The sequence below is a fragment of the Melospiza melodia genome, chromosome 1, assembly GCF_035770615.1.
Source record: "Melospiza melodia melodia isolate bMelMel2 chromosome 1, bMelMel2.pri, whole genome shotgun sequence".
NCBI classification, from domain to species: Eukaryota; Metazoa; Chordata; class Aves; order Passeriformes; family Passerellidae; genus Melospiza; species Melospiza melodia.
The window spans coordinates 52,550,744-52,563,158 of record NC_086194.1 but is presented as its reverse complement, the minus strand read 5'-3'; the positions used below and the strand labels follow the sequence as shown (position 1 = coordinate 52,563,158).

Here is a 12,415-nt window from a genome sequence, read left to right as displayed (position 1 = left end):
CCTTGGCCTGCAGCATAATTGATGTTTCCTTCTGATGCTTCCTTCTGTTAAAGCCTACTAGAGGAACATTTCATACTTCCTCAAAGGTGGGAAACAGCTTTTACTCAGCTGGACAGGGAGATTTCATACATGTGTTTTAAAAACCAGTTCATCCTGAGTCTGGCTTTAGCAGCAAACTCTCCAACAGGATCTGTGTGGCCACAAAGGAAAGCAGAGCTTTGCACTAAGCAACATACACTAAAAATCATCGGGGAGCAGCAGCAGGAAAGGCACCTGCAGTGCAAGGAAAATGGGAAGGTTACAAAACCAGCAATCTCTTTCTGGCATGTGTTTCATCCTGCAGGACTATAAGACAGGGAAGCAGCTCAGCAGTCAGATCAGTGGGACAGCTATCACCACAGTGCTGGAGGGAAGGAAGGAGAACCACAATGAAGAAAAAACCACACTCACACAAATTACCACCACATAGCTTAATCTTTACTAATAAAGCCAAAGAACAAAACATCAGCATTTTTTCCTCTTTTTCTGCCCAAAGAGCATTCCCATTTTTAACACTACTGCTTTTTGCAACAGATGAACTATTACACACAGACAAAGCAAACCAGGGAATATTAAGACATTTTCTACATTTGTAGTTTGATGTCATTTCTGAAGACAATGCCTTGGTGAAATGCACTTTTTCACCTTGACACTGTGTCTTTCCTTAAGGGGCCACCTAGATACCTCAATGCTGTGACAAACAGGAAGGAGGAGCCACGGGGAAAGTCACGTCAGGAAGATGAGGCAGGTGCACTGTCAAGACCCTTCCCAGCTCAATACATTTCCAGTCTTGCTCAGTTCTGAGAGGGCTCTGCAGAGGAAGATGGTGCCAGGCCCCACCATGGCACAAGGCTGGCTGTGGTACCAAAGGGCAGGTAGCTGACTTGCTCATTAGCTTGACAGGCACACTCCAGCATCCTGGGGCTCTGCTCAGCATTCAGCTGTTCTTACTGTGTATATATCTGTGCAGTTTTAAAACTAGCAGGTATTTTAATTCCCCTTAGGCTCCAGGCAGCCAAACTCACCTCCCACAGGAGCCACTCCAAGCACAGTAGCCAAGACCAATATGCAGATAATCACTGAATGAAAAACCTGCCAGCTGACCCCCTGGTTAAACAGTCCATGCAACAGAGGCTTGGGATTTGCCAGGGTGGCCAGTGTTGGCAGGCAGTTCCTGTAAATGTGGTGAGCCCTTTCCCTGTTCACACACCCAACTTGCTCTGCACCCACAGTGGAGGGGAAGGAACAAAGAGGTGGGTGTGGAACAAAGGGGTGATGTGAAACAGGATCAGAGCTGGCATCCACCTCTGTTAGTATATCTCTGAGGATTCCCAGGAAAGTTTCCTTCCTGGCTTTTCTATGGGCAGGATCAGGGATCCACAGGCTGAAGAAAGAAACAGTTAGCTCTTGGCATGGAGGAATCTCTCATCAAGATGTCTCTGTTGGTACACTGTGCATTGCCTGCATGATCTTCCAGCTCTTCTTGTTCCTCACTGATCCCCCACATTATTAACTCCTTCTGTTCCTCACTTTTCTGCTCTGCTCCTGTTTGCCATGCAGCATTCCCCACTCCCACTGCCTTTCAGCATTTTCCCCAACCTCTGGCTGTAGAGATGCAGCTGGGTTTGTTGCTCCCATCTCACCTTCTGCCTTTGACAGAGCGGTGGAGAAGTCTCTTCTGCTGCTCCCATGTTTTAATCCTCCCTGACAAACCAGCAGAGAAGCTGCTACACTGTAATGTTAAGCTGTTTGTGCACTTACATTGCTGCTGCTGTCCAGCAGAACTGAATGGAGAAATTATTAACATTGCAAGGGATTTGGCAAAGGGCACTGGAACGTGCTCAAGGAAGTCACCTGCCAGGTGACAAATCAAGACCAATTTATGCAGGAGCAACAGTGCATCTCCAAGCCCAACCACAGACACTGGCACTCAGCAGATGGCCCACAGGTCACACATATCCTGATGTGTGCCCAAAAGGTCAAACTGTGCCATCTGTCACACTCACACCTGACAGAAGATGCCAATTGAAATCAGCACCTGGACTGAGAGAGCACAGGAGACCTGGGGGACGATGACCACAGAGCCTGAGTGACTGGGAGTGCACTACACTTCAGGTACTACCTGACACATAAGAGTGTCAGTACCTGCTCTGAGAGTACTCAAAGTACGTCCCACTTCTCCCAAACCAATGGCCTGATACTCAGGAGCACCTGGAGGCAGGTCTAGTGTTTCACAACCCCACCACACTACATGGGGAAGCAAAGCACTAGCAGCAGTTAAGACTATGGAAAAAGAGCTTTTACTGTGTGGATTTGAAGATGAATTATACTTCAATTACAGCCACTAGCAACGGCTTCATATTGCTCAGTAATCTCTGCAGCTTCCAAAAGCAGCTGGTACTTACCACTCCTGTACTACTGCATGGGAGGGGAGGGCCAGAACAAACCACCACTTTGGTTCCAAAGTAACAACCATCCTGAGCTACCTGCATGGGAGGCTTGCCCTGGCAGCCTCCCTTGCTCATCTGTATATGAGATGCTGCAAAAAAGGTTTATTCCAAATTGAGGTCTAGGAAAGGAGAAGCAGCTGTGCTGTCCAGGCTCTGCTGTTGGTGGCAGAGGGAGGTCAGTCCAGGTGACTCCATCTGCAGCTTAAGCTCATGGCATGGGATGGGCTTTGCAGCAGGGGGAAGGAGCATCTCCACCCTGCTATAAGCACCTAACACACTAACCAGCCGCAGCTATCACAGGGAACAACAGAAGAAGCCTCTCACAACAGCAGCAAAAGACAAATCAGATCCCTTCCAACCTGCTAACTTTCTGAAAACAGAAAGGGCCTCACGCCTCTTCAACAAAACAGGCTGATCTCCATCAGCTTAGCTTGTAAGGACTGTGGAGAAAAAGGCAGAAAAAAAATGAACACAGAAACGTTTTTCACCTCTTTGTAGAGCTGCCAGCACACCAGTGAAGCTGGGCACCGTCCTGCAGCGAGCTCTCCCTGAGGTAAGCACGCTGCAGAAAGCAACACTGCTCTTGTGAGTCATGCACGGAGGTACAGGACAGAGATTCACACGGAGACCAGCTTGTGGCTAACAACAAAGGACTCGGATCAACACACAACACCAATAAACGTGCAGAGCATGGCAAAGACCTGAAGAGACAAATACAACAGAAAAGAGAAAAGTTCAAAACTTGACTTCTCTGGTCCTACATCTGAAGGTGTCACTTTAACAGAACTTAAGTGTGGCTTCTCCTGTTCATGCTCTAATGACTTCATGGTCCTTTGGGGCAGAAGGGGTGAGAAAAGGGCTTTATCCATCTGTCGGTTCAGCGTCAATTTCCTTCACTATCAGAGGCACGAAACAGTCTCATCTCTTTTGGCATCAGTTTCCTTTCGAAATGATGGTTTTAGCTGTCCTGTTCCACTTTGTTTTCTCTCCTTTGAGGTCTAAGTTCAAACGCTGGAAACTGGGAAGTCTCCGGTACTGAAATGTCTGAGAGGAAGTGAATAGCTCCAGCCATGCCTAAAACATAACAAGAAGGAGATCATCGTGCACATTAAAACAGCACAGCTGACAGCAAAGGCGACAGCACCTATCTGAACACCTCCCTCACTGGCATCTTTTTTAAAAGAGGTGAACTTAGGCCCTACAGAAAGGCAAGTTCATCTGTACTTTGCCCAAAAAACAGATTTTCTTTTGAAATATCAAAGGCAAGAACCAAGATGTCTCTGCTAACATGTCTTCAACTGAACAACCTCAATGCTATTTCAAATTAAGAAAAAGTTAATCCAAGCTTGGACTGTCCTTCATAATTTGAGCAGCTCTTGCTTCTCATTTCATTGGTTAAAAGAAAAAGCCAGAACTTTATTGCACTTGTGAGGTACAGATTCATTTCCTCACTATCCATGAAGAGGCCATCCAGACCCCAAAGTGCATCACCCAGCAGAACTCATAGGGTGACAGACAGGAGAGGCACAACAAGGAAATCATGCAAATACAAGTTCGGTTTTATGCTAAAATCCTATTTTATAATCAGCTATGCATATATATAAAGGAACCTTTCTGAATTACAGTATCTGATTGAAACAAAACACTTAGGACAATTCCATAAGACGCACATGCACCTTCTGTTCAAAGCATGCATGTTCAGGCAGAATTGCACAACTGCAAGCATGATTTTGGCTACAAAAAGAAACAAAGCCCCAATTTAGGAGGTTTTTCCATCTCAAATATGAGACTTCTATATTTTTCTTTTAGAAATCTAGACAATTAAAAACCAAAATATAAGCTTTATGTCAGCATTCAAGCACAAATCATCCATCTCTTTGCACTGTTTCATTTTCTCAACAAATTTCAAAGTTTTTATACAACAGATTGTATGCATGCTCTTTTCCCTCCCTACAAGAGCTCTCAGGAATAGGAATACTTATGCTTTTCTCCTTTAAGCATTAAGACAATAACTCTGAATTTAGTAGGGCTGCATATAAACTCCTGCTCTCTTGTGTTCATTTACGCCCTGGACTGCTAATTTGCAAATATCCCTGCTCAGCTGCTGTAATTTCAACTATCTGCGGCAGGTGGCACACGAGGCTCGTTGTTCATGGAGCAGCCACAGTGCTACCTTAAATCCCACTTGGATCTGTAATTCCTTAGTACTGATTCTGGAACATGAGGATGATACAAGGAATAGAAAATAAGCTATATTTAAAAAAATACAAAACTCTAGGAAAGTAACTGGTAACATCGTGGAACTTAAAGATAAGCCCCTAAGAACTCTGCACTGTTTTCCTAGTCAAGTGATTTGGGTTCATATTAAAATTACCTCTTCCTTGCTTGAATATGGCAGCAGAGAATGCCTGGTTCTGACAGCTAGCAGCTAGATGGAGACCCCCTACCCACAGCTGCTCCTCTGCCCAGTCCCTCTGAAAAACCACCTGTGACAAAACTGCTGCCTGAACTTCTGTTTGCTTTAAACCAAGCTGCATCAGCACAGCAGAATTTTATTCTGGAGTAACACTGCCACTGGTTTTACATTCAAGCTGCTGAAATGAAAGCAGGAGTGAGAGCTGTGACAGTGAATGATTTTTCTTTGTCCTTTTCTAGCTGCCACCTTCTTTTAGGCAGAGATGATGGTATGGGGGGGTTTAATAGTGGAGGAACCCACCAAAGACTTCCCAACTCCTACACATGTGCCAAACTTGCAAGGATGCCCCTCTTCCCTGTAGTACAAGACCATTTGCAACACCAGCACTTTACCTTCAAAGAGGGAATAAGGGCGGTCAGGAATACGACATCCATGTGCACCATACTCCAAACACCATTCAGCAAACTGGGGAACACATTAAAAATGTATTTTTATGCAAGACTGTTAAGTACAAACATGAGTATCTGAATTGCATTAATAGGTACAAAATGTGAAGCAGTGTAAGCAGACACACAACACATAACTCACTGAGATCAATTTGTCCTCCTTCAACCATGACAAGGCCTACAATCAGGTTTTAAAATATGGATTTGCATAGAGTGAGTTTCAGTTTCATAACAATGTAATGTTGGGCTAGACATCTGCTTTTTGTAAATCAACCCTGCTACCTGCCAAGGAAAAAATGCTGTAAGAAAAGATATACTTGGTCAAAATTTACTAATATTGTATCAGTCTTTTATCTCTCTTGTTGCTTAATTTATCCACAAACTGAGGACTTATAGCTGTTAATTGCATTTTGGTTTTCTTTCATTTCTGTGCACCAATTTAGAGTATTCAATCTTCAGCTGTCATTAATTAGTTTCATTTATTTGCTCTTCCCAAGCCTTATGAAAAATCATTATAAATACAGTTAGACAATTATGGTCATCAATGTTTTGTGGGAGGAGATGGATTACCATTAAAAAGAGTTAACAGCATCTTTCTCACATTTGATCAGCACTGCTGCAGTAGCTACATTAGACACACATGGCTTATGAACCACACCTGGATCAATTCAGTAACAACCAGCTACTTCTCCTTTATAGCTCCCCAGAGCATCAGGGGGCCACAAGCTCCCCTGGCATTTCTGTGCTTGGACACAAACCACTGCTTGTTTGAAATACATGCACAGACTCCTGCAAAGCAAACGGCTGAGAGGTCTCTCCCTGCTCCCCCTGCAGTTTGGCCTATCTGCTGCCAAACACATCAGCCTAAATAGAGGGTGACCCTGCTCTAGAGCTGGGGCTTTATGGGGTGTAAGCATGACTCCAGAGCCATCAGTCTGTTCATTAGAAGGAAAGGGGTGGTATTTCCTTTCTCCCTCACCTCCCCACTCTGCTCTGTTTAAATATTTAGTGGAGGATGATGATCTTCTCTTGATAGAGGTATGTGCATATGTGTGTGTCTTCAGGAAACACAAGGAAAAAGCCACAAACACTGTGATTCACACTGTTACTAAGAACTGATTAAACATTTCTGTTCACCCTCTGGGCATAGATCTCCAAACTATGGTTGAGTTCTCCCATGTAATCCTGTCTTAAATGTGAGGACCAAACATGTTTACGGCATATTTCTAAGATACAATCAATTCTTGCAACATCCACATTTGATTGCACACTAGCCTTGATTATTACTTCCAGCCTGGGAACTGCAACAGAAATTTTAAAAATGTACCTTAGGCTACTGAAACACAACCATCATTTGCAAGTTCATAGCTTCAGCACAATTGTGATCCAGTAAGCCACAAGATCTTAATGTTTAACTGGTGGGGGGAGAAGAGGGGGAAGAAACAATATCTTAGGAAGACATCTGACATTATTTGTCACACAGACTGGCATGCTTGCCACCAACAGTGGCAGTCACCATGCTGAACAGCACAGGGTTCAATGCTCTGTTGCCTGCAGCCCAGGATGCCACAGCCCCTGTCTCCTCTTACACACAGGCCAGCTATGAGTGCCTCAGCTCCTGACAATTGGAGAGAAAAAGCTGTGAGGATAAAATGTGAAGGACAAAACAGGGGTCTCCTCTATTCAAGTTCTTGTGGTTCATTTGTGAAACAGCTTCATGGCTTTCATGAGGTAACCAGGTATTCCAGGCAAGACTCCTTCCCCTGGGCTTGACGTTTTTGGTGTGAAGAAGCACCCCTGGGAGGGCAGCCATTTCATTCTCTCAGTTACATGCCTCTAGGTACCTTCATGTTTGCTTCCCTGCACACTCTGACTCAGAAAGAAAAGATTTCAAGAATGCCAGACAAGCAAATTCCTCTGCCTGTCTCCCCTTACTCTGCCTGTTGTCTCCCCACTCTCCCACTTCGCATCCCCAAGGGGATGCTGGAGATGCTGAGTGGCAGAGTGGCTGCAAATCCCCTGCCTGACTATGGTGGGCAGCTCCAGCAAACAGTCTTTGGCCACGGCATCACAACCTCCTTCTTAAAGGGATTTCAGGTACGTATCAGAGTCTCTGCCTGTCCTGGCTTTGGGACAGACATGTTAGCTTTTCTCTAGATAGGTGTGGACAAACATCTGGCTCTCTTGGGCCAGAAATGCAGCAGCACCAGGAGCTGCCCAGAGCTGCACAAGGTGTGCTAGCATGGAGGATGATAGGGAGAGCTGACAGCCGTGCTGCCAGCAATGCTTGCAGGGTGCTGTGGCTCACACATCAGCAGTGGGTGACTCCATGTGTAACAAAGTCACACATTTGCTGTCGGAGCACTAGGGTTTTATTTCAATCTCTAGGATGCAGGTATGTCTACAGGTGTCCTCACAGCATGATGCTCTGGTAAATGTGAGACAAGCAGCAGATCTTTAAAGCTCTGCTGAGAGAGGAAAGGCTGACTGCAGAGATGAATACAGTAACTTTACATATGGCCAATATTCACTAAAAAACACCTAGGAAGCAACTCATCAAATTTCATTTGCAATACTGTGTAAAAGGCTTCAGCTAAAAAGCTGTGTACACAATATAAAACCTCATGTCAGTGAACTAAACTGGGGAAAAAAAAAAAAAAAACAACAAACCAAACCAAGGTCTTACAAGGTTGGAAAACAGGCAGAGAAAGCCTTCTCCTTCAGTAAGTGCTAGCAGAGTCAGGAGCTGAGAGCAGAACTTGGACAATTCCAATGGAAAAATTCTGAGTGTGTCTTTCTCTGCAATTTGTATTAATAAAAAAACTCAAAGTGAGCAATGCAATAACTGCAATTCAGAGCTCTAAAAGCCCCAAACAGGCACTAGTTTGAAAACAAATAATTACAAAACACAAATACAAACAGCTTGAGGACCTGAGGACAGTGAAACTCTCAGTGGAATAATTAGCACCACATAACATCAGTCTGTTATTGTTCAGGCAGGCTGATTTCCAGGCTCTTATTTTCTTCTGAATACATTTAGTCCCTCCCTTCTTACAAATAATTTGTCTGTTTCACTCTGCTTATTAAGACAGTGCCTGCCCGACAGACACAGCTGAAGCTGTCCAGCCAAAGTGAGCGAAGTGGAGCAGTGATGGGCCCTGCTACCCCACCCAGTGTCCCAGCCAGCCCCAGGGCACATCAGCCCAGCCCCAGCCCAGTCTGTACAGGCACTGGGATGTGAAAGGGAGCAGTGATTTTGTGGCATGCTGCAGAGCTCACCTTGCAAGCTCGGTAGAGGTACTTTCTGTCCTGAGTTAGGTTATAGAGAGACAAGAAGGAGTAGCCATTGCCAGCAGTACCATGGCAGATCCCATACCCTTTTCTCAATAAGCCTCTCTGCCAGATGACATCACTGCAATCCATAGCATCTTTCAGGTATTTATCCTCTTTAAAAGTCTGTGGAATAAAAACAGAGAATAAGCACACGTCAATTGAAGTATTAATGAAAACAAAAGGAAGCTGCTCCTGACAGATGTTCTGCTGTTTGTGTAGGGTTTTTCCATATAAAATTTATTTTTAATTTTAATAATCTATTCTTCACAGACTTCTCTTTCTTTCCTTAGTAGGTTGTTTCTCCTTTTCCTGCAGGATAAAAGAAAAAAACTTTTCGGGTTTTTGCTTTCAAAATCAGGACCCCCAAAGAAAAAATTCAAGTTCGAGGCCTTTGGTTCTAAAACCTACAATCTATTTGAACATTATGTGGTCCTTTTTTCTTCATTTTCTATTCCCAAACCAGAATTTGAAAATACAGAAATGTGATGCTGCCTCCAAGAAACGTAAAACAGAATAATGGATATCAAATCTGGTCCTAAATTGCTGGTCTGGTCTTCATGACTAATTCTTCCTGTTTGCTCACTGTCTGCCTTCAATTCCACGTCAAAAATGCACAAGAATATCTCTTTGCATAGCACAGGACTCTTTTCTCTGCCACAAATACAAGCAGGAACCCCACATTTCCTTTATGAGTACTTGTACTAGTATATTTGTAGAGTATATACTCAGAAGCAGTAGTCAGTTTGAGCAAAGGAACACTTTTGCAAAGTTTACTGCAACTGATATACATTTTAAACATAGAGGGCTCATGCAGAAAGAAGCAAACAAAAGCAAGGAATTTAGCTGAATAACACCAGAATTCCACCTTTATAAAGCCACTTTGCTGCTCACCTTTGCCTAAGTCACTTTACAGATCAACAAACAAACAAAACCCCAAACCAACAACAACAAAAATCCCAACCAAAATAACCCCAACAAAACAAACCTGATGCACTGCTGTAGACCTAGTCCTTTGGAGATGGTATCCCCTGCCAAACTATTTAGTAAGATAATAGAAGCAACTAACATGCAAGATTCTTAAATTCACAAGTTTGATACAGGAAGTGCCTCTCTCTGAACAGGGTTTGCCAGCTGTTTAGCCATAACATTTTGAATTAAGGCCTGGTGACAGCACTTGATTTCCAGGACAAACACTGCTGTCTGTTATCACAAGTCCTGTATGAAAGCATAGCCAGCAAAACACATGCCAACCTTTTTCTTTCAGTGCTTCAAAAAGAAGAATAGAAAAACATATGTTTCATCGCTTTAAACACAGAGAGGCCAAAAAGGAGACTGCTAATCAGAAATTAGTCCTATCCCTCTCACCTCTTGCAAAACATTTTGTGCTGGGGAAAGCATCACATTGACAAAGAAGGAGAGAGTGGAGAAGTGTTAAGTCAATCTCTTGCCACAGTCCAAAGAAAAAGCAACTGCAACTGCTGTTACATGCAGCAATGCCGTAAGAAATTTAAAGTTCACATTTCAGGTAGCAGCATAAGTAATATTCCATAAACCAAGCCTGCTTTTCATCAGCCCACCCAGATGCCAACCAGGGAATCTGTCAAGGAGGGCTGTCAAAAGCAAGAATCAATTTGCATAAATTTAATTAAATGGCATACTTTCAAATGTCACGCAAATCAGAAGCACACAAAAAGTCAGGTAGCAAACCTAGCTAAGATTGGAGAAGGGCAAACAGCAGGTTTGTGGTAGCTCAGCAGTTTTATTTATGCCCTGGAAGGAGCCTGGGATCTTAGCTCTGACGTTAAATTCTCCAGAGTTATATCTTAATAAAGGAGTAATTTATGGAAGGCATTCTTTGGCAAGGCACATGAACCTGTATTTTTGAAAACCAACATAATTGTTAAAACTCTTGGGATGAAGATTCAAAGAATTTACATCAAAGTTCTCACACCCAGGACTCTGATGCCAAACTCTTTAAATATACATCTCTTTTCCAAGAAAGCTTAGTAACTGCTAGTGCCCTGAGAAGAAATTTTAGTTACTTATTTTTCTCTTTAAAACATACCAATATAAGTATTCTGAGATTTTTAGGTGTCTTGCTTGGGGTTCTTGTTCAAAAGCCTAGATCTAGAAATACACTATATAAAGTCTTGCAAACAGGCCACCATACAAGTCTCTCTGTGAAGACAGAGGTATATATACATACATATGTGTATATATATACAAATATCTAAGAGCTTGGTGCTAATTACACCAAGGCTGTGGCTTTGATCCCTGCTCGGACCACAGACTTAAGGGCTGGACTCGATGTTCACTGTGTCCCCTCCAACCCAGAATATTCTGTGAAATCTATGCACACAGAATGCTTTACCTTATAAGCCTGCATGAGCATGTGGATGACTCCAGGGGCACCATGGCACCAGTGAACCAGCCTGTCAGTCTCGTTGCTCAGTGATGATGGGTAGTTCCCAGATCGGAATTTTTTATGACGCACGTAGTCAATGCTTGGCTTCACCAGCTCTGTCAGGGTCTCCTGGTCCACATTTGCAATTGGCTGAGGAAAATATGAAAACAAACATCACTAAATACATCAACAGAAGTAGTAACAAATTGTGTATCAACACTTAATTCTACAATCTGTTTTCAAGTATCCTACATAAGTGCCCTTGATCCAAATACTGTGAATCACATCCTACAGATTTAATTAATGCCTGCTTATTACACCCTTGCTAAGAGCATTTTTACAGTCATTGCAGAGACAAAGAAATTGGGGCACCAAGTTGTTACCTGTCTTAATGGAGGTGACACAGAAAGATTATGGAAGAACTGAGAACAGCCTATGACGACTCCCAGACCTCTCTTTGTAACTTAAAATAGGGACAACACTTACAGAAGAAAGACAGTTTTGTACACATGGTGCTCATAATACAGACTTCCAATATAATGGGTTACACATTTTGTTTTAAAAATAACTATATCCCAACAAATGAAGGAAAGTGTATATAGCAGCATACCTGGCAAGAGATCTGTGAAGGCTCAAGTTCTCCATCATAAACAAAGCTCCTTGAAGCTATGAGCTATAAAACTGCATTTCCAATTTCAGAAGCAATAACTACCTCACCAAATACCTAAACATCTTTGTACTACAAAATCATCCTTCAGTTGCTCTTAGGAATTTCCTTTCTAATCTTTTTGTTTAATTTACATCCTTGTCAAATGGAGAACACATCCATAATCCTGCATGTTCCTTGTAACTAAAGGTATAGAAGCCAAGTAACTGTGGTGCCTGCATTTGCTCTTGGTTGGCATTCCCTCCACTACCAGCCCATTTTCCACCATTGTAACAGCAGAGCTCTGTATTTTGACACAATCTATATGATTTCTGGAATTTCTGCAAGCTTTGGGAACAACCACAGGCACTGGAGTCTATAACAGCCTAATAACTGACCTTATTTTTTAAAATAACTTGTCTTTATTACTGATTCAATGTCATAAAATTCCACTGTTTCCCACCGGCTCCAGCACATTTGTATTCAACAGGTGAGCACAGTCCTAGAATTCAAAGTCTGGCAGCCAAATGAATGCAAACTTTCAATAGCTATATTTTGAGTAACCTGAAGAAATGAGAAGCCTCTATTTCCTCTCAGCCAGAAGACCAAAACACCCCAAAGTTAATCAGCTCTCACTCAGAATCCTCCCTGTGTGGTAGGGAGACTTCATAGGAATGTTTG

General features: G+C 43.0%; 1 protein-coding gene across 1 annotated transcript in view; it reads right to left on the bottom strand.

Moving 5' to 3' along the window:
* Positions 1-455: 455 nt before the first annotated feature.
* The window catches only part of LANCL2 (LanC like glutathione S-transferase 2), a 32,981-nt gene continuing 21,021 nt past the window's right edge, over positions 456-12,415 (bottom strand). Inside the window, exons 6-9 of the mRNA XM_063158041.1 lie at positions 11,056-11,238; positions 8,631-8,807; positions 5,298-5,370; positions 456-3,563 (exon numbers count right to left, since the gene is read on the bottom strand). Coding sequence (XP_063014111.1) covers positions 3,448-3,563; positions 5,298-5,370; positions 8,631-8,807; positions 11,056-11,238 — 549 coding nt within the window. The 3' untranslated portion in view covers positions 456-3,447. The remainder of the gene's footprint in view (positions 3,564-5,297; positions 5,371-8,630; positions 8,808-11,055; positions 11,239-12,415) is intronic.